Raw genomic sequence first — 27,855 nt, forward strand, 5'->3', positions numbered from 1 at the left:
TACACAAAGCTGCCAGAGAGGGTCCTGGTTGTTACGGCTTCACCTACCATAGCAACTCCCGGCCCACATCAGGACTCTGCATGCACCCCTTTTTAACCTGCACACCAAGGGCTTGCCTGGGTGCAGCAGCCCACGTGGAAGGGTCATCCATCTCACTTGGAGCCCTTCCCACCTGTCAATCTTCCTCACTTTCTGTTGCCTAAACCCCGCCCTCATCCCCTCTGGCTGCACTTCTGTTAGGATACTCACACCCAAGTCCAGGCGACAGTGAGGGTGTGGCAGCACCTCCTGTTGAGGTCTTTGTACCCTGCTCGCCTGTGTGGCCGTCTTGTTCCAGTCACCGGCTCATCACCCTTTCAGGTCCTGATTGCCTGAACCTCTTGTCTCCAGAGGCAAGGACACAAGGCCCAAGTGGCCCCTCCTCAGGTAAGAGAGACTTCTGGAACTTCAGGAAGTGGGCTCTAGAACATGCCTCCAGGGTACCTGGCCTGCTTTGTGTTACTGCTCTTTCTTTCTAGTTTTGGGTTGTAGGCAGGGTCTCAGTATGTAGCCTAGACTGGCCTGGAGCTTACAGAGACCACACCTGGCAATGGGCTATGAGCTAATAAAATAGTATAAAAATTATATAAAGAGGTGCTAGGTGAAATCAGTTAAAATTTTTCTGTTCCCTTAAAAGGTTTGAAGTTGTGGGGTAAGAGTCTATGCAGGGCTTGCCCTCCTGTGGAGGACAGGGTCAGTCTGAAGGGGGAGTGGCCGCACTCCCGGGCCTGCAGAGAAAGTGTGAAGAAAAGCACTGGAGGGGAGAGTGACAAGTGTCCTGAACAATGTAACCAGATATCACTGTGCATCAAACTACTAAATAACAACTTTTTTTTTACTCTAAAACCCAGAATTGGTAAGGGTATTGTGCAATAATCCGTCTCAAAGATCGGTGAACTGACACTGGTGGAAAACAGTTTGGCAATATTTATCAGAAGCTTTAGCGGTGACTCACTCTCCTGAATTCCTACCAGAGAGAGAATCAAACCACTGAGCGCTCAGAATCAGGAGTAAAAAGTAGACACTAGGGACACAAAGTGATCCCTAGAGTCACGAACCTCGAACCTGCCCAAGAGACAGGCAACAAGACCACTGCAAGAACCCTTCCCAACTACTGACAGAGTGTTTTCTGGGCTGCCAAGGTCACCGGGCCAGGAGCAAGGAGAGTTAGGGTCCCAGGTAGTGGTGAATGTATGAAACAATGTCAAGAGGACCTGATAAAGCCAGGACCCATAGGAAGGGAGAAAGCTCACTGGAGATGGCATCCGGGGCCCCGGCATTGATGGGCAGGGATCTTATCCTGTGCACACAGGGAGGGCAGGGCAGACAGGTTAGGACGATGGTATTCTTCCCCAGGACTCTGGCTGATGTAAGGTCACCGGCACTGAGTGGCTCTGAAGATGTTTGCTTATCATTTATACTCGGCCTTTGTGAGAGAGGCAGAGAGAAGAGAAACGGGTCAAATGATTCAGCTGCTACCTCTCAGGAAGTGCCATTTATTTCCCTGAATCAGTTTCCTCGTCTCTACAGTGGGGTCAGCTGCACCCATTTGGAGTGACTGAGGTACTGACTTAGTGATAAGAACACATTCTCCAAAGGCGCTGGACAACTATTCACATGGCCCCAAAAGGCAGATCCATTATTTCTGCTTTCTCTGCTCATTTCCAGTCTCCTTCGGGTCTTTACCATGTCCTGGTTCTTGGCTGTGCCCCATCTCAACATACAGAGAGAAAGGAAGGGAGGGGGAGGAAGTCTGAGCTCCCGAGTGACTGCAGGTGTCTCTGAGGAGCTGAAGCCATTCTGGCCGTGGTTCAAGGTTCAGGGTGCACATGGTTGCCCCTGTCAGGCAGGTAGCAGGCTTCCTGTTACGTCCCTACCAGCCACACAACTAGGGGCAGATGATGTCTGTGGACAGGGGTGGGGCATTGACCTCACTCCTCATCGGTCCTCAGAGTTAGAAAACAGTGCCTTCTTCCTCTGAGAGGAGTGGAATATCACTTTGTGGGCAAGGCCCTCCTTGGTCCTCAGGTCCTAAGAAACAACCTACCAGACCCCACTTGCTTAAAGTATGGGATGTGCTGACATAGCTTGAGCCTCCAGTCAGAAAAGAAGGAAAGAAAGGAAGCCAGGAAGTGGGGGCTAGGAGGGAATTCAGTAAGGGCACTCGTTTGCTGAATTCCTCTGCTCTTTGCCCCTGGTCCTGTGTCACCATTCATCTTGCCCTTCTCTTGCTCTCAAGACTGCTCTATCCCAGAGCCCTTTGGTCAAATCTGTGTGACGGGGGCTGGTCACCTTTCTGGTGTACAGACTGCAAAGCTGCACAAAAACAAGAAACTGCCAAGACAGATATGCTTGCTTTAGGCAGATCAAAGGTCCACAGTGATCTTGGGAGCCATAGGTGGGGACTGGCTGAGACTTGACAGAGAGAGGACATCACTGTGCTCTGGAGGCTGACCTCTGCTGGAGCCACATCCTTCTGCACAGATGAGGGCTGAGGCAACCATACCTGCAAAGGCATCATGGAAAACTGCTCAGGTCTGAGCTCCTGGGGCTCCAGAAGCAGGAAACACAGAAGTCAGGCTGCTGGGCAGAGCCTGCTTTCCCCTAAGTAGATGGAGCATCAGCAGGAGCCGCTGAAGGCTTAAGAGGAAGCAGTGTGGTCTACTGTGTAATTCAGAAAGATCCCAGCAGTGAGCAGGGGAGCCAGAGGAAGGGGCGAGGTGTGGGAAAGTCAGGGGAGGCTGCTGTGGTCTGTGGCAGGAGAGAACCAGGTGGCTGGGCATGGCTGTGGCAATCCAGCTCCAGGGCCCCAGAAGCAGAGCTGAGGGCTTCTGAGAGGAGGCGGGATATGGAAGAGGACGATGGCTCAGTGACGCCTTGAGAGACAGCACTGGCACTAGGAAAACAAGAGGAAAAATGAACCTGAAGGGAAACTGTCAGTCAACTACATGGGGTCAAAGGTCATGAGGCACCTGTGCTGGTTGTCCCATGAGGAGTCACCTGAGGGGTTTGAAGAGAGACAGGGGAAAGTTGGGCATTAAGAGTCAGGGCAACATCACAGAGCTCTCAGGAGGGACAGTTGTGAGAGCAGGGAGAGGGCAAGAAGCACAATGACAAGGGACCAGGGACAGAAAAGAAGGAAACAGAAATCAAGGAGCCGAAAGCCTTGGAGTCTAGTCCTCTCTTCCTCTCTCCTGCCTTTCCTTTTCCTACCTGAGCAAGGTCTTGAACATGCTAAGCAATCAATCACTGGGCCACATCTCCAGCCCCTGGACCTAATTTTTACTGCTGTTTGTATGAAACAAGGTCCCACCACTATGTAGCTGAGGCTAGCTAGTTTTAACTTTCCTGCCTTAGCCTCCGGAGCGCTGAGATTGTGTGTATCACTACACCCAGTCTCCTGGGATTATTTCTTAAAGCGATTCTGACCAAAACCCCATGAACTGGGTTTTCATTAGTGCTGACGTCTTTACGGAGATTTTCTTTTGAAAACTTAACAGCAAGTCCACCCAGATACACTGCCCCCACTTCTGTATGGATGGGAGTGCAGCCTCAAGCTGGGCTGTCATTCACTCCCAGCAGGCTAGAGGGCAGTTTCCGATAGCACCAGCACACTGTGAATGGTTGTGTAGGTTAGCCTAAGCTACATGTGGGTGTACTATCTTTAAACTAAACAAACCAGGGCTCAGGGAGCTGCCTCGGCAGTTAGGAGCATTGGTTCCTCTGCCAAAGGATCTGGGTTCACTTCCCAGCACCCCGCACGGCAGCTCACAACGATCTGTAACTTCATTTCCAGAGAGCCAACGCCTCTTCTGGCCTCCAAGGCATCAGACATATATACTGCATACGGACATACATGTAGGCAGGACACTCACACACATAAAATAAAAAGTAAAAACAAGGCAAACAAACCACTCAGGGGGACTCAGTGGGTACAGAAGCACGCTCTCCTGCCCACAGTCCAGAGCCGATCTTCCCTGTGTCTGTGTCCTTCTTGCCTGTAAGCAGTCACTGTGGTCACTAAGGGGGTGGCCTTGGGAGGCAGGAGTGGCTCTTGTGTGGCTCCATCTCTCTTGTGTCCATACTCAGTTCTCGATCTCTCTGCTCTACCTGCCTCTCCCTTGCTCACTGTTTGCCCTGCCCAGTCAATACCCAGCACCCTTCCATCCCCACACCCTCTGGAGGACACCTGCACCTTCCATACATGCATGGTCACCAGCATTTCTCCCCAAACACCTGCAGAAATCATATCTGACTCTGCTTCCCAAGTTCCTTGTTTAACTTCTCTGCCTTGACCCTGTCTGCTGTCCAACACTACTACCCCATAGTATCTGGCCACACCCAACCTCTTGGCTCTGGCCCCAAGCATGAAGCATAGGCTCTTGGCTGTCTCAACATGGGTCCACCGGTGAGGACCTGATCCGGCTGCTTCCTGCCTATCTTCTGTAGGCCCTGCTGGCCCCAGATCAACCTCTTATAGAGGTTTCTATCCATTCACATGGATTTTCTTCTCTGTGTCTATGAATTTCTTGTCTACTGATGTCAAACTGTTTCTCCCTGAGCAGAAATTCTCCATTAAAAATGAAAAGCTTAAGGCTCAAGAGTCCCAGTGCCTCATGGTCCCAGAGGATCTGGGCACAAAGCAGGAGTGGACAGTGAAGGGATGAGTGAGCAGTGGGCCTCCTCCTAGCCTGGCGTCTGAGCAGAGAGACATTGCTATCATCACTGAAAGGGGGATGTAGAAAGTGGAGTCCAGAGGTAGATCTGGATGTAGTCCTAGAAACCAAAGCCTGTCACTCATTAAGGCTTCGTTCTGGAGTCAAGCAGGGAGACCGATTATACAGAAAACCTTGCCTTCCTCTGCTGATCAAAATGGGATGGCCAGTGCTGTGGTTATCATCAGAAGCTGTCTGGGGCTGTAGATATAGCTCGAAGGTAGAGTGCTGGTCTGACAGGCGTGAAGGCCTGTGTTCAATTCCTACAATTATAGAAACCGACTGTGGTGGCACACGCCTGAAATCCCAATATCTAAGAGGTTCAAGTAGGAAGATCAAAAGTTCAAGGTCATCCTTGGCCACATAGTAAGGTCAAAGCCAGACCAGGATGTAGGAAACCCTATCTAGAAATCAAAGATGCTTTATGAGTCCAGTTACATAGTGGTAATCTGGGGCCCTGGCTGATGGAGTAGCTATAATCTCAAACACTACAGGTCCATGTGGCAAAAGGACAGAACTCTATGGAAGTTCTGACACCTGCTGTCAAGTGATCTGTCTCACAAGGGGACTAGGAAGTGCAACCTTGGAGAGATGTCTGGACAAAGGGAAAAGTTTGCCCAGACTTTTACCAAAGTAAAGCACACCCAATCCTTTCAGAAGTCACTGCTGTGTAGAAGTGTATTTCATCCACACTAGCAATCTATGTACATAGAACTGCTGCAGCCAGAGCCAAGACTCCTGCACGCTCTATCAGAAATACTCAGCAAGAGGCAAAAGTATTGTGAGCTGGAGGCCAGCCTGGGCTACATAATAATATTTTAGAACATCAAATCATAGTCACAGACAGGGCAATGGTGGTGCATGCCTTTAATCTCAGCACTAAGAAGGCAGAGGTAGGCAGATCTCTGTGAATTTGAGGCCAACCTGGTCTACAAAATGAGTTCCAGGATAGCCAGGGCTACAGTGAAACCCTGCCTCAAAAAAAACCAAAGCAAAACCAAAAGCCTCAGTCTCACAAAACAAGCAGGACTAGGGTACTGGCTCAGTGTTTTAAATGACCGCTGTGCTAGTCTGAGACCTAAACTTGGAGTTAGTATTAGTGTGGCTGTCGCTGTGGTGGACACCATGACCAGAAGCAACTTGGGGAGGGGAGGATTTATTAGGCCTGCATTTCCTGAGTCACAGTCCACCGAGGGAGGCCAAGGCAAGAACCCAACCAGGGCTGTCTGGTGGGGGCCCTACATGGGACATTTACGGCATGAACTGATGCAGAAGCAATGGAGTGTTGCTTACTCGCTTGCTCCTCATGGCTTGCTCAGCCTGCTTTCTTACAGAATCCAGAACCATCAATTCAGGGGTGTCACAACTCATGATGGGCTGGGCTCTTTCCCCATTAATTGCATCAATTAAGAAAATGCGGGGCTGGTGAGATAGCTCAGTGGGTAAGAGCACCCGACTGCTCTTCCGAAGGTCTGAGGTTCAAATCCCAGCAACCACATGGTGGCTCACAACCATCCGTAACGAGATCTGGCACCCTCTTCTGGAGTGTCTGAAGACAGCTGCAGTGTACTTATATATAATAAAAATAAATAAATCTTTAAAAAAAAAAAGAAAAAAGAAAATGCTCTGCAGTCTTGCCTATGACCTGATCTTTAAAAAAAAAAAAGAAAGAAAAATATTTATTTACTTATTTTATGCATATGAGTGCACTGTAGCTGTCTTCAGACACACCAGAAGAGGGCACTGGATTCCATTACAGATGGTTGTGAGCCTCCATGTGGTTGCTGGGAATTGAACTCAGGACCTCTGGAAGAGCAGTCACTGCTCTTAACCGCTAAGTCATCTCTCCAGCCCCCTATGGCCGGATCTTATGGAAGCATTTTCTCAGTTAGGGTTCCCTCTTCTCAGATGCTTCTAGCTTGTGTCAAGTTGACATAAAACTAGCTAGTATACCATGTAAAACCAGGTGTGGCAGCACACATCTGTAACTCCAGTGCTGGGAGACAGAGACAAGCAGGGCTGAGGGCTCACCAGCCTGCCAGCCTGGCCAGAACTGCGAACTCCAGGTTCCATGACTTTATCTCAAAAAATAAAAAATGACTAAGGAAGAAATAATATCAATCTCTGGCCTCCATACCTACAGTGATGGGCAAGCACACCCACACAGGTGAGAAAGCGCTTGCGCGTGCACACACACACACACACACACACCACATACACATATACATTCACACACACAAACATGTATATATAAAACAATAGACAAACAAAAAATGAAGTACCTGGCTCAAAAGCAGGTATAGACAGAGTCCCTGCCAGCGTGGGTTGACCAGTTGACCAGCTGACATAGTTGGAACCCAGAGCCCCTTGGGACTCTTGATGTTGAGGATGGGAAAAGTGGCAGTGGATGAGCACAGAAGAACCACAGAGCCCATGAGCTCCTCTCTGTTTGATGTGGGCAGATGACCGGCTTGCAGTCTTACAAGACTCCAACAGCCCTCACCTCCCGTGCAGGTGAATAGACTGGGACACTGAGCAGCTTCGCACATGGGCCCTATGCAAGTAGCTCTTGGTTATTCTGTGCATCCTCTCTCTTCTCTCTCTTATTTTTTTTTCATTTTTCAGTGAAAAATGTATAGCCCTGGCTGTCCTGGAACTCACTTTGTAGACCAGGCTGGCCTCGAACTCAAAATCTGCCTGCCTCTGCTTCCCAAGTACTGGGATTAAAGGTGTGCGGCCCGTCCCTGTGCATCCTCTCTTAAGGGGAGGGAATATGGTCGGTTCTCTTGGAGTCAAGGGCTTCTATACTGGTATATGCAGAAGGAGTCTCTTCGTATAACAGTGGCCAGCGGTCAGAAGTCTTTGAAAGGGCCCGAGACAAAAGTCCTTTGACCCTCAGCAGAGAGTGACACCCAGGCTCAGCTGCCCAGGGCTGTAGGAAGATTGCTGTGTGCTGTGTAACTGATTTAATTTGCTTGCTGGTTAATCGCTGCATACCTTCTCTGGGACACAGTTTGTTAAATGTTTTTTGGCACAGAAAAATCTGGGCTGGATATGGAATGATCCTTCAGGAGGATGTCAGCAAGTCTCCTCCTCCTCCAGAAAACATGTTGCTGTTTCTTCAGAGGCAAAGAATAGTCTTTGGCTTGTTTGGCTGTCAAACCATTGGTGACAGCCTTTGTGTCAGAGATCAGGAACTCTGTTGAGAGAGAGGCCTCAGCGACAGGGTCTGAGAGATTTGGGGCTACTCTTGTCACTGTGCCTGAAGAGAGACTCCTGGTATAGGTAGGGCATGCTGGTATGTCCTTGGCAGTTGCTCAGTTAGGAAGCTCCTCTCACACACTGGGTTCCCCAGATCTCACGGAAGACAATACCATGGCCTGCTAGGGAGTTCCAAAAGCCCCTACTGGGATTGTTCTTAAGTCTGGATTCAGACCCATGCTCCAGCATGCAGCAGCTCAGAACTCTAGAGGACATAGGCTCAGGCCTAGCTACATGCTCAGCTATTTACCCCTGAATCAGGTCTGCTCCAGTTCTGCCCATTGAGGCCTAGTGGGGGAAGGCCTGTGAGCTGGGTGGTCTCAGAGCCCATCCTCATCACAGAGGAAGCCTTCATCCCAAGTTTCCTCTGCTATCCTGGTCTCAGCCTCACAAGGGTACAGGACTGGTACAAGTCCCATGGCTTCTGCTTCAGTCAACTTTCTGCAATGGGTCTGGTGTAGGAAGGTTCTTACCCTTTATCTCAGGATCCTTGGGGATGAGTGGAGGCTCAGGCAAGGACCTAGGATCCAGCTACATCCCAGCTTCCCCAGCAGTGTCCTCTGTAGTCATCAGTGGAAAAATCGGGAATGGGAAGCAGTGAAGACTGAGTGGCCAGGCTGGCTGAGCACCCTGCACCCTCCACAGAGCTAGCCTGAGATTTGCTTTCCAAGCACACACTAGTTGGCATCATCCGGCCTCTCTGAATCCTGCCATGGAAATGTCCAGGCTGGCTGGTGGAAAGAACACCTCAGAGCCACTCCCATCCCACTCCTGTGCTCAGAAGCCACATCGTGAATTAACAGCTGCCATGGAAAGTTTCTTTTTTAAAAATTTATGGACCCTTGGCCTGCACTTGGCTTCTACAGAAGCCAATGGCTCTGGCTTATACAAGCAGCTCAGAACAGACAGCTCTAGTACAGTCCTGACAGGAGGCAAGCCTGCCCATCTCCCACAGTGTCATTTAAGAGAGCAGGTATCCTTCTGTAAGGCCAACCCTCACCATGAGATAACTTTGAAGCTTCTGGGTGTATCTTGAGCCTTTCTTCTTGTTTTGTTTTGTGCTCAGAACTAAACTCGGAGCTTTAAAGATGCTAAGCAGGCACTGCAGCGCAGCTCTCTAAGGCGAGGGAAACACAGCTTTGGTAGCGCTAGTGATAGCACAGAAGCAAGGCAGGCTCTGCACTAAGTGCTGGAAGTGCTTGCCATCGCCAAAGAGCCCAGTGGTTCTCAAGTCAAGATCCCTTGGTGTTGGGGGTATGGGGGGGCGTGTCAAATGTCGCTTTCACGGGGGTCACATAGCAGACATCCTACCTATCAAGATTACATTAGGACTCATAACAGCAAAATTAGAGTTATGAAGTAGCAATGAAAATAAGTTATGGCTAGGGGTTGCCACAATATGAGGGACTGTATTAGAGAGTCACATTAGAGAGGTTGGAGAACTGCTGAACTAGCCCAAGGAATTTTCATCCACATATAATACAAAAGGAAACTAAGACCCAGGGCACCCCTCAGTCACCTTGTCTGACATCCACCATAGTTTCAGAGCTTGTGACCGCAAGCTCTGTCTGCTCAGAGTGCTAGCTGGCTGCAAGAGATGCCTTGAGGCACGCAGACCTGCAGGGCCCCTTGACTCAAGAGGACAGCTCTACTCTGCCCCATTACACAGCTAGGGGCAGCAGAGGAGTTATGCACATCTGAGAAAAACTCAGCTTTAGGAAGGTCACAAACCTGGTGTACATAGATAAAACAAAGCATCTTTAGTGGTGAGTGACAGAAACAGTCGACTCGACCAGAGGAAAGTCAGGGGGATTTGCTGACTCACTAATTAGAAAGTCTGCAGGCTGTGTGGCTTCAGGCGGAGAGATTAAAGCTCAAGTGTGTTATGAAGACTTGGCCTCTCCATTCTAGCCTTAAGGCCTGTTTTCCTCTGGGCTGGATTCATTCTCAGAGAAGGCTCTAGAAGCCACAGGCTTTCAGTGTGGTCATCCATCTCAGAGAAAATGTAGACTTATTTCCTAAGGGGTCTGTTAGGAGTTCCAGAGAACACTTGGAATTGTCAGGGATGTCAGGGGACTATGGTGCCTCTTGGTGTGGCTTGCTATTATATCCCCTTGGAGTATATAAGGGGCAGGGCGGTGTGTCTGCCCCTGCCAGAGAGGTGAAGGCAGGAGGATGGAGGCAGAGCTGGTGCTTTAGATTAAGAAGTGTGAACAGGCATTACCTGCATCCGAGGGAGTCACTGCTGCAGCCTGTGCGCTTATGCTAGACCCCAAACATCAGTTCTATTTGGGTTATAGCATTTCCAGCCCCTCCCCCAACTCAGAAAAGCATCTGTCTCTCATCAGTCTTTCTGTCCTCCTAGCAATGAGCTGACTCCAAGTTTCAGCAGCTCAGAGCTCACGTTGCCATGCCAACTTCTCCATGGCAGCATCTAGGCAGAATGGGCTGGCCTGATCTCACAGCCGCTGGTGAATGCAGGCACATTCGGGTAATTGGATTGGAGCGAACCTGGGCCTTGGTCCAGCTCCTGTTTAGACTCAAAGACTTGTAGGATGTTTTGCTCCAAGACCCTAAGCTTATAGTGAGAAAGAGAGGGCTCAGCAGGCCTGAGGTCAGAAGACACAGTAGTAAAAGAGGAACAAACCCCAGGAAATGCCAAATGGAGCAGTTTCAGCCCTCCAAAGTTCAAAAACGCCCCAAGAGACGACATCGCTTCCACACAGGGTCAGGACTTGCTTTGCCCAGAACTGACCTGGCTTTTGTACCTTCCCACTGCAAGAGAAATGCAGATTAACAGTCAGCATCCACACGGGCCCCTTGAAGCTCCAGTATAAGGTGTGTTCTGTGCATCAGCGTGCCAACCAAGTCCACTCTGCGCAGATGGCAGTTGTGTGGCCTGGCTATCTGATACTCACTGGGAACATTCCTGCCTCCCACAGTGTGCCCGGGCAGGGCTCTTTCTTAGGATTCCCTTCGCTGGTGAGGGGAGATCAGCTTCTGGGCCCACATGGGACTATTTTGGGTAGACCCTGGTTTAACTCCAGCATCTGAGCAGCCATGGTGCCCTTCCGGAACATGCTCTAGTCACACAGGTTGCTAACTAGGAATCAAGTGTCTTCAGTGCTGATAGGAGTAAATTCATCTGAACTTACTTGCCTTTGATGCCCCGGGCTACCCAGAAATGCTTGGGACTATGGTCTTTAGATCCTGCAGAGGATCTGCCCTCCCTTCCCTCTCCTGCGTGGACTGAGGGTTTTCTGGGCTCTCAGCCATTCCTAGACCAAGTTCTTTCTCCTCTTGCATCTGTCTGTGACCCACAGAGCTCTCTGCCCCCTCTGTCTTCACTGCCAAAGAGAGGACAAGTTAGTGAAGACTTTGGCTTTGGCCCAAACAGTGGGAGTGGCACCTGTGAAGACCCCAAGGCACTCTGATTCAGTCAGGGTCCCTGCAAGTCCTGTGGGTGGGCTCAGGTCATCCCCTTAACAGTGTAGAAGACACAAACTGGGGAGAGAAGGTGAGACACACTGGGTGGCCTCAGGAAATGGAGGGAAGGAAGCAGGAATTGCCAGGCCATCAGCCAGGTCCCTCTAGTCCTCGTGGTAGCCCTAGAGGTAGGCACTGCTACCTCATTTAATTAAGGTCAGTGCCATGGTGTGACTTAGGTTACTCTGACTCCTGGGTTGTGTGCAAGACTAAGAAACTCGGGGGGGAAAGGAGGAAGCCTGGTCTCTACATCTAGGCCAGAGAAGCTGGCTCCCAGGGGTCCTACCTCCCAGTCATAACCCCACAGCTCGTAATGAAGTGGTTGGGGATCCCTGCTAGAAGCCCTGAGGGCTGAAGGCCTGAGAGTATTCAGCTCAGCTATATGAACCATGATGGTAAGGAGGGAAAGAGAAGTGGCTTCTAGTAACCCTGGAAACAATCTATTAGGATTCCCAAAGGGGACCAACCGAAGGGTGACTGCCCTTCTTAGCCTAAACCCTGAATGATCCACCTAATCTAAGAGTTTGAGGTGCAGAAGCTCAGCATACATGACCTTGGAGGAACCTGCTGCCCCCTCAAGGATGTCCATGACAGGCCTCCTTACAGAGCTACCAGATCAAGGACATGGACTAGAGAAGAGGGACTGATGGGGAGAATGGGGCCCTGTGTCCAAAGTCAGAACCTGGCCTGTCACAGACACATGCCTGATCCCACCTAGACAGTACACACAGAAAAAAGGGAGATAAGCAGGGTGTGGCTGAGCACCTGCCTGGACTGTGCCAGCCTGGGACAGCCACGTCCTTCTACAGCCACTCCTTTGAACACTCGAAACCCCTGGGAAGTTGCCAGCCTCTCGTGTTTAACGGCAGCGCTCCTCTTTCATGAGGAAAGTGTAGATCAGTCTAATTAATGTGTGCTGTTTGTTTACCCTCCTTTCATTTCCCTGAGACAGAATAATTATCTAGAGCTTTAGAAACCGCCTCGTCCATGGCAGGCCCTTCTGTGTCTGTTGTAGCACAGCTTCCGGGTGTAGACAGCGGAACCAGTGCAGGGCAGAACAGGTGGCAGCACCCAGAAGGGTCCTCCTCCCTTCAGGGCACTGCAGAAGAGGCCCAGGGTAGCTGGATCTGGGGTGCAGCATGGAGGACCAAGGGATTCAAGGCTGTCTCATTTTAGAGAATCACTGTGGTATTTCTACTCCCATGAGCTCCTGGAACTACCACCCCAGGTCCTCCCCTTCACCAACCTTGCAAATGGAGATCAAAAACATGTCTGTGCCCAGCCGAGACTGGCAGAAATCAGTCTATCACTACAGACTAGAGGATTTTTACCTAAGGGTTTCTGGGCTTGAAACAGGAGTGGAGGGAGCAAGGGGCAGCTTAAAATGGATTCTCTCACCTTGTCCCCTAAAGCCCTGTCTCAGGAGATAGCTGATCCCAACCCAGTATTAGGGTTGAGCCACACAGTGGGACAGAATGGGTCATTTTTCTCAGGAAGCTTTGATGAAACAGAGCCTGACTCACAGGGGTGCTTTAGCGACCTCGTGAACACTGCAGAGGCTCTTGGAGGTGCTAACAGACCTCCTCTCTGATCCTTTGTCCATATGTCATCTGTGTGGCCCACGTTACTGCCCACAGGTCAAACCTGAACCTCACTACAGGCAGACTGACTTCTCATGAGTGGGCGCTCACATCGGTCTGTTCACTCCTTAACTGGGTTGTTTCTGCATGTGTTACTTCTATTCCCAGTCAGAGCAGCCAACAACCAGGGCTTAGCCTCAGACAGACTCAGTCTTCGAGGATCTTATTCAGGAGGGAATCCTAGAGACAGCTCTAGCTCGAGGCCAAGTGATGGCCTGGTGTGGGGAAGGGCTGTGGTCACATAATGCCTTGGACAGGTCCCCTGAAGAGAACACTCAGCTGAGTCCTGAAGGGTACAGAGGGGATAACAGGGGTGCAGAATATTGGTGCAGGCTCTTGGGCCACTGGCAACTGTGTAGAAATCCCTGTGTCACAGGAGTCCTGGTAGGAGGAGAGGGAAATGGCTGCCTCCTTTCTGGCGCCAGCATCATGCTAGACCTCTGTTCATTTATCTTATCTCCGAGGCACCTGCCACTTTTGCCTCGCCCTGGGACCCTTGTGTAGCCCCTTCCCTCTCGGAGCCCCTCATCTGCTGGGTAGTAGGCACATCCCAAAGCATGTGAGACACAGCGGCAGGGCACTGTTCTGTGGCACAAGCGCCCACTGTGAACCTGCCTGAGCCACCCGGGCAAGGAGGTGATGAAGTCTTCCCTAGAAAGCTCATGTATGTCTAAGCTGAACTGTGGAGATGCTGAGGAAGAAGCAAGGCTGTGGGGGATTCTCAGAGTGAGGTCCTTGTACCACTGTCAGAGTGAGTAGGAGGAGAACATAGCCAGGTGACTGACAGGCTGCAGAGACGGCAGGCCAGCTGAGGAGGTAGGTGGCCCCCCAGTCCCTGTGTGGAGAGGGTTGATGAATTGTGACAGTGTCCTCAGCTCATCCTGAGATGTTTTCCAGGGACAGATGAGACATGAGTATAAAGGATATCTAGGTTTCTAGCTCCAGTGACAGAGGGAGGAGAGAATGCAGGACCAGGATGCAGGATGAGAGGAGTCTGGGTCCAGACCTGCTGAGGTGTCCGGGGCAGAAGTGGTGTGGAACGTAATGAACTCACCTGGCTGGCCTCAGAACCAAAATGCAGATCAAGCATCCAGGAGGTTCACCTCAAGAGCATCGTGGGTCCTTGGAGGCCGGATAAACACAAGACACAGTCAATATACCTGTCAGCCTATTGTAGGTGTGGCCAGAGCTGCTCTCAAAACTACTGTGACTCAGTACAGCCTGGAGCAGGGACCAAGGATGAATGTATTTAGGTGTCTGTTGGCTTTGCCTAAAGGGGCATCTTGGACCACAAGCCGGAGAGTTCATAAAACTTTGGCCCAAGCCAGGTGTGGTGGCGCACGCCTTTAATCCCAGCACTTGGGAGGCAGAGGCAGGCGGATTTCTGAGTTCAAGGCCAGCCTGGTCTACAAAGTGAGTTCCAGGACAGCCAGGGCTATACAGAGAAACCCTGTCTCGAAAAGCAAACAAACAAACAAAACAAACCCACTTTGGCCCACACAACCCCAAGAACCTTCTCCAAGTGTCTAGGGGACTACCAGCGTCCCTATAACTGGATAAACTGTTCAGCAGGTCAAATAGTCTGTACCTGGGTCCCCACTGGGGTTCTCCCAGGGCACTGTGGGCTACAGCACAGAGCTTTGTCTGTTGCTCAGGAAGCCACACCATGGCCAGAGCAGGCTGCACGTGGATGAGGCTTCCTTGTTGTTCTGCCCAGCCTGCCACAGTGCCCTCTGCCCTCTAACTCTTGCCCCCCTTTGTCTTTCCTGGTCTAGTTGGCACTAGATAAAAGGTGAACAATCATGTTTGCAGCTCCTCTAACTAAGGTCACTGCCTGCCCACTTTGTTTTTTTTGTTGTTGTTGTTTTGGTTTGGTTTTGGTTTTTCGAGACAGGGTTTCTCTGTGTAGCCCTGGCTGTCCTGGAACTCACTTTGTAGACCATGCTGGCCTTGAACTCAGAAATCCGCCTGCCTCTGCCTTCCAAGTGCTGGGATTAAAGGCGTGCGCCACCACGCCTGGCACCTGCCCACTTTGAACACATCCCTGGCTCCCAAAGGGTTTCCACTTGCTTTTAGCCAGTGTCAGTCCAGGCATACCCTCAGATCCTAACGCACCCCTTTGCGCCTGTAAGGCTATGCCCTTCTGAAAAATGGGCCATTTTTTTAAGTTACAGAACCAAGACAGCCAGTTAGGGACAGTCATATATTAAGCTGTTTATTCCAAGAAAACAAAAATATATAGGCAAATGGAGTGTGCTGGGGGCATTCTTCTGGCCCCAATACACTCCATGTGGAACTGATTCCCAGCCTAATTCAGTAAAGGACTCCTTCACTCTCTCTCCTACAGGTTTTCAGCAGGCTCCGGTGTCCCAGCATGGCCCCTTGAAGCGAACCATGACTGTCTGTGGGACACTCGCCATTGATCATCCAGAGTCGCATCTCACCAGGAGGTGACCTGTCCTCCATCCTCCACCTACCCCCTGCCTGGGACAGTGCTGCGGCTGCCACGGACACCATGTAGTAGGGCCGGCTGCGGCGCCCAGTGAGCTGCAATGGTTTTGTACACGACCCCCTTTCCTAATAGCTGTCTGTCCGCCCTCCACGCCGTGTCCTGGGCCCTCATCTTCCCATGTTACTGGCTGGTGGACCGGCTGTTGGCCTCCTTCATACCCACCACCTATGAGAAGCGCCAGAGGGCGGATGACCCCTGCTGCCTGCAGCTGTTCTGCACGGTCCTCTTCACACCAGTCTACCTGGCTCTGCTTGTGGCTGCACTGCCCTTTGCCTTTCTCGGGTTCATCTTCTGGTCTCCACTGCAGTCTGCCCGCCGGCCCTACTCCTATTCCCGGCTAGAAGACAAGAGCCCAGCTGGTGGGGCAGCTCTGCTTAGTGAATGGAAGGGCACGGGGGCAGGCAAAAGCTTTTGCTTTGCCACGGCCAATGTCTGCCTCCTCCCCGACTCACTCGCGAGGCTCAATAATGTGTTCAACACTCAAGCTCGAGCCAAAGAGATTGGGCAAAGAATCCGCAATGGGGCCGCCAGGCCTCAGATCAAGATCTACATCGATTCTCCCACCAACACCTCCATCAGTGCAGCCAGCTTCAGCAGCCTGGTGTCGCCACAGGGCGGTGATGGATCCAGAGCTGTTCCTGGGAGCATTAAGAGGACAGCCTCTGTGGAATACAAGGGGGATGGTGGGCGTCACCCCAGCGACGAGGCTGCCAACGGCCCAGCCTCTGGGGAACAGGCTGATGGAAGCCTTGAGGACAGCTGCATTGTGCGAATTGGTGGCGAGGAAGGAGGTCGGCCACAGGAAGCTGATGACCCTGCTACCGGGAGCCAAGCCAAGAATGGGGCTGGTGGGACCCCAAAGGGCCAGACGCCCAACCACAATCAGCGAGATGGGGATTCTGGGAGCCTGGGCAGCCCCTCAGCCTCCAGGGAGTCCTTGGTGAAGGCACGGGCTGGGCAAGACAGTGGTGGCAGCGGAGAGCCAGGGGCTAACAGCAAGCTGCTGTATAAGACCTCTGTGGTGAAGAAGGCAGCAGCCCGCAGGAGGCGCCACCCTGATGAAGCCTTTGACCATGAGGTCTCAGCCTTCTTCCCGGCCAATCTAGACTTCCTGTGCCTGCAGGAGGTGTTTGACAAGCGAGCGGCTGCTAAGTTGAAAGAACAGCTACATGGCTACTTCGAGTACATCCTGTATGATGTTGGGGTCTACGGTTGTCATGGTTGCTGCAATTTCAAATGTCTCAACAGCGGTCTCTTCTTCGCCAGCCGCTACCCTGTCATGGACGTGGCCTATCACTGTTACCCCAATGGGTGCAGCTTCGATGCCCTGGCCTCTAAGGGAGCTCTGTTTCTCAAGGTAGGCAACCTCAGCTCCGCCTGAGGGCTACACACTACTGTCCCTAAGCCACCAGACAAAGCAGGCCATGGCTCCTGCCAACCCTTATTCCCCGGGAATCCTCACTTGCTTGATGGGATGAATTAGGGGCCAGACAAAGCCTTTCATGGAACTGAACTCAGGGCCCCCAGCCCTACCACACGGGCTCAGGCTCAGCGATCTGGGCCAGTATCTCAGATCTGAGTCATTTCTACTCATCTGTAAAGTAGAGTGGGAGCCACCTGTGTGTTGAGGCCCACATAGGATTCAGAGTTTCTTGTCCTGAATATGGTGACCACGGTGCTGGTGGTGGTGGTGGTGGTAACTGTGGTGGAAGAGGAGACAAGCCAAAGGGCAGAGCCCAGAGCAGACCAGAGTGCAGGCCAGCGTATGGGCTCTCAGATCTCCAGGCCAAAGACCACACCCACCCACTGAGGCTTCAATGGCCAGGACACCCCCCACTTCTGGGTGTCAGCAGCTGCCATGCCAGGCTCTCTGCCCACTAGCCCCTGGCTTCACTTCATAGTCCCTAATTAAAGTGAACCGTAATTATTTCTGCTAATTCGGATGCAGTCGGAGGAGGTTTTAGACCATGGTAATTTGGTCATTACACATTATCTTCCACACAGCCTGAAATACTGTGTTGACTTTTTGTTCTCTATCTAAAAGCCACCGTTAAGTGAATCTAGAGCTTTCTGAAGCATCATTTGGCAGTCTGATGCAGATGGGGCTCTCTGCCCCAGGGGCAGCAGCTCTTCTGCTGGGGAGACTTGACTGAGGGGCTGCTTGGTAGGGGACCCTGACTATGGCTCAGGACAGGTCTCTCTCATTCTCAGCTCCAGTCTGTGCAGGAAAATGCTGGGTCAGAGGCTGATGGGATAAGTGTTCACTGGCTCTACTGAGCCTGTTAGAACGAAGGCACGCACTCAGATGCCTCACCCAGGGCTGCCCGAGGCCTCTTGCATGACTGTACCAGAGTGAGGGTTCCCAGCTCACCAGCCACAGAGATGCGGGTCGTCTGATACACAGTTCAGCCTTCCTGTTCTGACATAGGGTTCATTTGTGTTGTATTTGAAGATGTGTTTCTGTCTTGGTACCCACCATGGCCTTCTGGGAAGGGAGGGGATATGTCATCAAGCTCAGAGTGGAAAGATGTGACCTCTCACCCTTGGCAATACATATGGCTGTGAGCCTGGCGATGTCCAGAGACTACTGCATTGCAGAACAATCCACATGGCCCCTCCTCTGCTTCCTCCTCCATCCCGTACCTTCAAACAGTTTAACTTCTTGGGCTAGCTTCTCCTCTGTAGCTCTGTCATTACTCTTTTTGTCTCTCTTTACCTCGTGGGTTCCAAATTAATTGGCAGATATGTTGATCCATGCCATTCGGAACCTTTTTAAATTTGGCTAGTGTCTTAGTCAGGGTTTCTATTCCTGCACAAACATCATGACCAAGAAGCAAGTTGGGGAGGAAAGGGTTTATTCGGCTTACACTTCCATGCTGCTGTTCATCACCAAAGGAAGTCAGGACTGGAACTCAAGCAGGTCAGGGAGCAGGAGCTGATGCAGAGGTCATGGAGGGATGTTCTTTACTGGCTTGCTTCTCCTGGCCTGATCAGCCTGCTCTCTTATAGAACCAAGACTACCAGCCCAGAGATGGTCCCACCCACAAGGGGCCTTTCCCCCTTGATCACTAATTGAGAAAATGCCTTACAGCTGGATCTCATGGAGGCATTTCCTCAACTGAAGCTCCTTTCTCTGTGGTAACTCCAGCTGTGTCAAGTTGACACAAAACCAGCCAGTACAGCTAGTATGGTTTTCATATCAAACTTGATTTGCAACATCTTTTAACACTATGATGGGGCTGACACGTTTTCGAATAGCTGAAGGTTGGGATAAGCATGCGACCAGCTCTCTTTACTTCTCAGGGTCCCTTATTATCAACCCTGCCCCCCCCCAGGGAATGTGGTGCCACAGCCTCTGTTTCTGGCTGATTCTTGACATCTTACTCCCAAGGCAAGCTCAGTATCTGCCCTGCTGTCCTCACCCTGGCTCTCCTACACTGAAGCCTGAAGAAGCCACCCTGGCTGCGTGCGCCTTGTGCCTGCCCGACCATCCCAGATTCTTCATTTTACTTTCCAGTGCCTCTGCTTCCCACTTGCCAGTCTTAGACCTGTACTCCTCTGCACTTGCCCACTGTGAACGTGGCTGACCTCTTCCAGTGAGGCCTCCTCCTAGTCTGACCCCTCTTACTGCCTTCAGTTTCTTCCATTTCCCACAGCCCATGCTCCACCCTTCCTGGACCGCCCAGAGGGGCCCCACATCCCCTGCTCTGCCGCTCTTAGTCTTGCCAAGCCCAAGCCAGTCCTCACTTTGTGGGAGGTGCTTGACTCTGTGCTCGGGTATGTTTCAGGCACTTGTACAGCCAGATGCTGCCTTTGGGAGTAGAGCTGGGCCCTGCTGGGTGAGACTGTTCTGCCACAGAAGAGGGTCAGGCCCATCTGGAGAGGAGCCGGGGACTCTGGGAGGATGCAGCCAGCAGTTCGTCCCTTCCTCTACCACGGCCCTCACTGGGTCACATTCTCCCAGTTTATTTCACAGAGCCCTTGAAAACCTGGACATCCCCATGAAGGAAAGGCTGGGTTCTCTTTGGCCTCCGCTCAGCACAGCTAATTCTGAGCACCTTTTTAATCAACGTTCTGTGCCGTCAGAACTAAAGGGCAGAGCCTCTCAGTGTGACTGTTTTTGTAAGAGATGCACACACATGACTGTGCAGGTCCTGGGGACACTATGTTTGGAATCTCCGAGTCCCAGCAAATAATAAACTGGATACTACAGAGATCACACACCTGTTACGAGGGAGGCAGGATGTGTGAGAGGCAGCTATGGCCTTGCTGCTATGGCGTCTTCATTCCAGGTGGATTCTTTTCTGCTGCAGGGCCAGCAGCGATGCCTTTGTCCTTTGTCAGCACAGGGCAAGTGATACTAAGGGCAAGTCTGACAAATGGGTGGCTGATCTTGACAAAGACACCAGCAGCCCAGCAAGCAGCAAAGAGCAGCATCCGGAGGCTAACAGGTCTAACGTGTGCCCGTCTGAGTGCTGTGAGCCTTAGTGTGCCCATCCATGAAATGGCACACACTAAATATGTGAAGAAGTGCTAAGCTTAAGTGTCCATGGCTGAAGACTACAATGGGAGAAAGCTACTGCCTCAGCAACACATGGGGGCCGTGTCATGTGCTGCTTTGAGTACCGCCTTCTTAAACGTATTTTTATAGCAAGATACATCAGTTGTCCATAACTTTACAGGACTGATTCCCAGAGCAGGTGTGAGACGGCTGCACTATGGGGCTGGTATATGGGCAAGAACTGAACATGTGAGTTAGAGACAACCTAAGTTCAGCAAGAGAGCCTGTTATCAAATATCCAGACATTCACCCATCGGGCCTGGAGGAAGACTGGTGTGCAATGCATGCTGGGGAGGAACGTGGAGTTGGAGAAATCCAGAGGGCAGAGCTGAGAGAGCCAGATAGGAAGAAGACCCACTCAATCTCAGCAGCAGCAGATCGCTGACTGAGAGCCACGGTTGTGTCTGTCCTTTGCCACTGAGAAAGAAGCTTGGCTTCTGTGGTCCACCTCCCTGGGAAGTGCCTGGGTCTGAGGCTTCAACACAGGAAATCCAATTGGAATTGATTAATGAAGTCTGGGGAGGGCAGCAGGTGCTCACATAGAAATATAAATTATTGATATAGATTCTTGAGGACAGGTGCCCACAACAGTCCGTGAGGAGTAGCCTCCAGCAGCTAGTGAGAAGGGGTCCTGAGGGAGGCCTCGGGTGGTGTTCTCTTCCCTCTGAGCTACAGCACTGACAAGTGCTCATTCTTGTGCTGGGTTACACATACGGAGGAGCAGCTGCATTGTCTTTGGGACATACAATTAAAATTCCTATTTTTATGAAGCCAGAATTAGATAGAGATGGCCTGCCTAAGTCAACTGCTTGCTGAGCCAGGCCCAACCAATGTAACTCTGCCCTAGTAAAGAAGGGGTCAGGTTTGGAGAAGTGGAGGCATGAAGGTGCTACTGTAGAAGCAGGAAGGTCCAACCCATGTCAGGGGCCCAGAACGAGGGCACACAGGCTAGAACTCTGGCCTAAGACAGAGAGACTGCAGAAGACCCTGTCCCATAGAATTCATGAAGCGATGAACCATACAGCCAGATGGGGGCTTAAAGACAAGCTAGCAGGAGGCTGTCCAAGGCTCCTCCAGTGGGTTGTGGCTTTGAATTCTAACTGGAGGGGCAATAGGAGGTCAGGTTGAGAGTGTGGTCAGAGAAGGAAGGAGAGAGTCACTGAGAGTAGACGGCTCCATGGTTGAGAGCATAGACTGCTCCATCGTAAGGACCAGAGTTAGAAACCCCAGCACCCACATTAGGCAACTCCAATTTTGGCTTCTGCTGAAAACTGAGGGGAGGGAGGGCGCACACTGATGATAATGATAATATTAAAAAGACTGAAGGTTAGCTTGGGCATGATGGCACATACCTGTGATCCTTACACATGAGAACCAGAGGCAGGAGGATTGCTGTTAAGTTTGAGGTCATCCTGATTTATGTAACAGTTTCCAGGCCAGCCAGGGCTACATACCAAGGTTCCATCTCAAAACAAAAAACCTGAAAGTCATTGTAGGTGGATGTTCCAGTCACCTGGAGATGACAGGGACTGGGGAGGAATTTGCCTATGACTTATGAGTTCCCTCCGACCCGGATAAATCCTTGCACAAATTGCTGACAACCACGTCATACCACAGTCTGATGTTTTCTTTACGTATCTGCCTCTATAACCAGCCAGACTCTTCTAGAAGCAGAGCCTGCCCTGTCTCCACCTGGGCACTAGCCAGGGTCCAGCCACAGGATGGGGACAGCTTGAGCAAACGGCTGTGGGGGTTGCACTCACAGCAACAATGGCTGGCTAACAGCAGTACTGACACCTTACCTTCCCCCAGGTGCAGGTGGGAAGCACACCTCAGGACCAAAGAATCGTTGGGTACATCGCCTGCACACACCTGCATGCCCCACCAGGTAGGCCACAGCCTGGAGTTTTCTGGGTATGGGTTCAATACCTGGGACCTGGTCAAGCTTCATAGTCTGGTCTCTGTCCTGTCTCCAGAGGACAGTGCCGTCCGGTGTGAGCAGCTGGACCTGCTTCAGGACTGGCTGGCTGATTTCCGAAAATCTACCTCCTCGACCAGCACAGCCAACCCCGAGGAGCTGGTGGTGTTTGACGTCATCTGTGGAGATTTGAACTTTGATAACTGCTCTTCTGGTGAGGCCGCACTCTTTCCCTCTCAGATCTGAAGCTCCAGGCAGAACGTAGGCTCCAGGCACAGTCACAGAGTACAGTTAGGTGGCTTGAAGAACTTCTAGTCCTCGTGTGTTATATGTGGGAAATTTAGTAAGACTGATGTGTCTGTCCCACACTGAAGTACTAGCGTGGGGGACAGCACATACATTGCCAAAGAAGCAGGGGCCTCTGGCTGAAAACAAAGGGAGACCCCCAAAAAGGACCCTCCCAATTGGAAGAGAGATTCTTCCAGTAATACTGGCTTAAACTGGGCCAGGAAAATGCTCAGTGGTAGCTCAGTGGCTAAGAGCACTGGCTGCTCTTGCAGAGGACCCAGGTTCACTACCCATCACTCACATCGTGACTCGGTGACTAACAACTGTCTGTAACTTCAGTTCCAGGAGAGCCAATGTCATCTTTTGGCCTCTTTAGACACAGTGGCACACAGATACACATGCAGGCAAACAGCCATACACATGAAATAAAATGGATAAAAAATATTTAGCAGGCAAAAGCACTGACCTGATGACCTGCACAAAAATTCTGTGACCTCCCATGTTTGTGCGCTCTCTCTCTCTCTCTCTCTCTCTCTCTCTCTCTCTCTCTCTCTCTCTCTCTGTCACTCATACATGAACATACTCATATGTATTTTAAATACAAAAAGCTATTGGCTTAAACTATTGGGCTATGCTAGGTATGGTGGCCCATTGCCTGAAGTCTCAGTATGCAGGAGGCAGAGGCAGGTGATTTCTAGGCTAGCTAGGGTTACGTGAGTCCTTGTTTCAAGAAATAAACAGGGGCTGGAGAGATGGCTCAGAGGTTAAGAACACTGGCTGTTCTTCCAGAGACCCTGAGTTCAGTTCTCAGCAACCACATGGTGGCTCACAACCATCTGTAGTGAGATCCGATGCCCTCTTTTGGTGTGTCTGAAGACAGCAACAGGATACTCTTATACATAAAATAAATAAGTAATCTTTAAAAAAAAAAAAGAAACAGCAGTGAAACCTTTTAGGATAGAACAAATCAATCTATGAGGTTTTAAACAACTGGTTTAAATCTGTCCTTACAAAGGCCTCCTTTGAGGCAGGAGTAGCTTTGAGCCTTCTGTGGCCTGGTTGCCTCATGGTTCTGACTCTAGCAGGAGCCATAGCTCCCCAAGGAGCCTATGGCCAGGGAGGAATAGCAAGTGGCTTTCAGAGGGGCTCCTACTAGGACTCCTAACCCTTCCTTCTAGCTGGGGGTCGGGGTGTGCGTCAGAAAGACTTTACTGGCCCAGTGAGTTGTCAGGACTCGTGGTTCTCTGAGCCATGTGGTAGCTACTCCTGCCCAAGATCCAGGCATCCAGATCAGCACTGTCCAGTACCCACAGACAATTTGTCATGAACTGTGAGGAGGCTTGGAGGACAGAGATCAGAGTGTTGGGGCACATCCTGGGACACAGAAAAGCAGTGACAAACGAACCACAATGCCAACTATGGGACCAACGAAAGAACCACAAACCCCGGGTGCTTACTTAGGAGTCAGGAAACCAGTGGCATACAGTAGGAGTAAGCAACAGGAACCGAGTGACAGCAGGTGCCTCGGACCACTCAGCATCGCTCTCTCCATTCCTCCCACACAGATGACAAACTGGAGCAGCAGCACTCGCTCTTTACTCGCTACAAAGACCCCTGCCGCCTGGGGCCCGGGGAGGAGAAGCCTTGGGCCATTGGTAAGCAGGGGGCTGGGCTATCATGGGCTTCCCAAGAACCCTGAGGAAGGGGACAGACCCCAGGCAGCTGATGTTCGAGGAGGCCGCCCTTGAGGCTGGCTAGACCTGCTTCAGTCACCATTTTCTTCCTTTGTTCCCAGGCACCCTGCTGGACACAAACGGTCTCTATGATGAGGATGTGTGTACCCCGGACAACCTTCAAAAGTAAGTGCTCACACTGCTGAAGGATGCCAGGGACCCCGGCTCCTAACCGGCTCCTGGGTCTTAATGAGGAATCAAGCAAGCCCTTACTGGATTATAGAGAGATGGGGGACTGGGCAGGTTCCAGGAAGGCCAATTCACTCAAGCCACTAAGGGCTTCTGTGTGTCTGGAAGCCCTTACACAGGAAAGAGAAGAGCTGGGGGGAGCTGTCATTACCCTCATAATCTAGACATTTCAGAGGCTTAGAGAGTCTGGGAGGGACAGGTCCTAAAGCAGCAGTCAGGATCTAGACTCACATGGAAAAAAGGCTCTTGTTGAATATAGCTCATACAGGAGAAGAAGCGAGAATTTCCAGGATCAAGTTGAGGGCCAAGCCCTAGAGAGCTGTCGGGTAAGGGGTCTGTGGAGAAGGGAGCCCCGCGTGACCTCTACCCATCTACTAGGCAGATAAACGCGCGTGGAGATCATACACGATGTCTTGAAAGACGGTTCTACCTGACCAGCTCCATCCTAGAACCCAGCAAGGCTTCCTTAAAGGATCCAGTGGAAAGAAAGGCCAATAGCAGAGTGGATTTATAATTCACAGCCTGATAATGTACAGAGCCACCACCATGGCTCCTTGCAGCTAATTTGAGCCAATTAATTACATTATAGACTAAATTTGAAACATCACCCTATGCTGAGAAAATTATCTTTTCATGAGATGATTAAAAAATGACTATTAGTAACTCTCAGATCATTGATGCTGGAATTAATCATCAAAGCAAAAGACAGTAATGGATTATATCTTTGAGCCGTTAACAATGTTCTGAATGTCATTAGTGTATTTATCTTAAGGCTGATAAAAACCTGTAGAAAACCGTGTTTACCAGCCTGGTCTCTCCAGGCACTTAAATCTACCTAGTGTTAACCACCTGGAGGCCTGGGCAGTGTCTCCCATGCCAGCTCCCGGTCTAACCTGATCTTGGTAATGGGCCTACAGGGCTCCTCTGCTCTCCTGGGGCTGCTTGGGTTCTCAGGGGAAAGGCTACAAGGAACTGTGTTAGGCATGCAGATACCCCATGCGTTTCCAGGCTCTGAGCACATTCCCCCAAACCAGGGGTCATAGTAACAACTCATTTTACAAAGGAAAGAGCACTCAGAAGTTTGGTGACAAGATAGATGATGGTGACTGCTTCTTAAGGACACACTGGTAAAATAGCTGAGACCTCCAATGGAGTCCTTTCCTGGTCCTGGTCGCCCCTGCCAATATTACATAGTCTTGGGGGCTTCCAGAAAATGCCCGAGGTTTCAGACAAGGTGCTTTTGGCTCAAAGAGAAGAAGAGGTTGGGAGATGGGTGTTCCTAACATGACCACAAGCCAGGAATGTTGCGACCAGTATCCAGAGTACAGAAGGGGACGGGGAAACTGGCTAGCCTGAGGTGGAGCAACCTGCGATGGATAGTGGAAGGCCTCTTCCCACTGGCTAGACCCTCTGTGGAGCCGAAATACGGGCAGGTCTAAACCCAGAGGTTTGCTCTCCCCTTCTTCTCCCTCTTACGTTATGGAGAGTTTGGCTCCACAGGTCAGGACTGGCCCAGAACTTTAGCTTGTTTCCCTTCTGCCTAACAGGGTGTTGGAGAGCGAGGAAGGCCGCAGGGAGTATCTGGCCTTCCCCACCAGCAAGAGCCCAGGGGCTGGGCAGAAGGGCCGGAAGGATCTGCTGAAGGGCAATGGCCGCCGCATCGACTACATGCTGCACGCCGAGGAGGGGCTGTGCCCTGACTGGAAAGCTGTGAGTCTGAGGCTGGGCCCGCAGCCACGGATAGTACTCTGAATCCATCCCCCGGACCCTGCTCCTTTAAAATGAAATCCATCATTCCCACAGCCTGAAATCCTCTGAACAACCCTAGCCCACTTGGCCCTCCATCTGGAGCCTCCCACCCTGGGCTGTCAATCCCTGCCCCCGGCACTCCCCTTCACAGAGCACTTCTCTCTGGAGCTAATAAGAATGTTTCCACCTCTTTCCCCCAACCCAGGAGGTAGAAGAATTCAGTTTTATCACCCAGCTGTCCGGCCTGACCGACCACCTCCCTGTGGCCATGCGACTGATGGTGTCTGCAGGGGAAGAGGAGGCATAGACCAGCCATGCCACAGTCTCAATCAGTGGGGCCTCTGCTGGCCCTTCAAGCTGCAGCCCGTGCCTGGGCTGTGTGCCCTCCATTGAGCACCTAGTGCTGGGGGAAGGAGGGCAGGGGACAGGGAAGGGCGAGCCCATCAATCCCCTGCAAGCCTGGGAACCAGGCTGCTCTGTGCCTCTGGGCCATCTCTGCGGACAGAGGACTCGGGCCAGCCTGGGAGCCCCTGGGTGCCTGATCAGTGCCATTCTTTCAGTCACGATTTTCTACAGAAATACACAGCACAACCTAGTTTGTAACCCAAGGGTTAGTACGAGGACCGGGTTTCTGTACTCTTTGTATCTCTTCTCAAGCTTTGTCCAGGGTTCATTACTTGTGTCTGCTGCCAATGTTGTCTCGCATGCCTGCACCCTCGCATGCCCACTGCCCGCATGCCATGTGCCACACTGTAGCACCCACACCCCTTGCTCGGGCCTCAAAGGCCAAACTCAAAACACAAAAAACACAATCAGAACCAGCCAAAGAAGCACTTCCTGGGCACAGCTGCCAGCTCTCCCCCCTCCAGCCTGGTGGGGAGTGACTGACGGCTGTCATTACCTGCCAGCCCAGGGCTCTTCCCAGGGTCTTGCATTCAAGGGCGATTACATTTTAAGAAGAAAACAGAAAAAAACACACAAAATCACCCTTCCCTTAGGGTCTGTAAGTCACTGGGTAGGGCTGTGCTCTTCCCCAGCCCATACAGCAGGGTCCAGCTGGCTCTGGTCACCCCAGCAGCTCCTGTAGGAGACTCACACCAGCTCTGGGGCCCTACAGGAAATCCAAGAGGGCATCACTTTTGTACACGAAGGGGACCCAGAATATAAGGGGGCGGGGGTTCTGACTTTGAAACCCACAGGTTTGTAGCTTCTCTCCTACCCAACATGTCCTCTTATGGGGCCCCTTGGGTTAGCCTCTTCCTGAGGACTTCCCTCATCCATGTATGGCTGAGCTCAGGAACCACTTGCCTGCCCCCAAGTCAGGCTGCGCCTCTGGCCTCCCAGGCCCACCCTTCCACAATGGCTACCCTGGATAAAGTGGCAGGAAACCAAGATAGAGAGAATGGCTTCTTTACCACTGCAAGCTCAGGTGGCCAGCCAACAGCCACTGCTTGTCTAGAGCAGGGCTGATTCCAGACAGCATCCAGAAGCCACTCTTGCCAACGTGTGACTAGAGCCAGTCCCAAGCTCAGCACAGTAAGGCTGCTAGAAGCCCACTGCTCTATACCTGGTCCTGCTCAGGTGCCCAAGAGCACACTGACCCTGCCGACCTCCCTTCAGAGAAGGGAGGCTGATCCTGGACCATACAGGGAAGACGTCTGCCTCAGGCTGCTGAGCGACTGATTTGAGGGACTATTTGGGTATTCCTGACAGTCTCCTCAGAGTGCTCTGATCTTGTATCTGGCCTGGCGACGATGGAGGGAG

At 51.5% G+C, this 27,855-nt stretch overlaps 1 protein-coding gene across 4 annotated transcripts in view; it reads left to right on the forward strand.

Moving 5' to 3' along the window:
• Window positions 1-26,784, forward strand: part of Smpd3 (sphingomyelin phosphodiesterase 3) — an 83,719-nt gene extending 56,935 nt beyond the window's left edge. For 3 of the 4 annotated variants that reach the window (XM_029480347.2, XM_085843613.1, XM_021170783.3), the window contains exons 2-8: window positions 15,489-17,010; window positions 22,027-22,102; window positions 22,191-22,346; window positions 23,986-24,075; window positions 24,216-24,279; window positions 25,890-26,052; window positions 26,297-26,784. In XM_029480347.2, coding sequence (XP_029336207.1) covers window positions 15,694-17,010; window positions 22,027-22,102; window positions 22,191-22,346; window positions 23,986-24,075; window positions 24,216-24,279; window positions 25,890-26,052; window positions 26,297-26,398 — 1,968 coding nt within the window. In that variant the 5' untranslated portion in view covers window positions 15,489-15,693 and the 3' untranslated portion in view covers window positions 26,399-26,784. Of the gene's footprint in view, window positions 1-197; window positions 427-15,488; window positions 17,011-22,026; window positions 22,103-22,190; window positions 22,347-23,985; window positions 24,076-24,215; window positions 24,280-25,889; window positions 26,053-26,296 lie in introns of those variants that run through there. The other variant, XM_021170782.3, reaches the window with a different exon arrangement.
• Window positions 26,785-27,855: the final 1,071 nt, after the last annotated feature.

The sequence above is a fragment of the Mus caroli genome, unplaced genomic scaffold (genome assembly GCF_978045245.1).
Source record: "Mus caroli unplaced genomic scaffold, Mus_caroli_1 scaffold_10, whole genome shotgun sequence".
Lineage (NCBI taxonomy): Eukaryota > Metazoa > Chordata > Mammalia > Rodentia > Muridae > Mus > Mus caroli.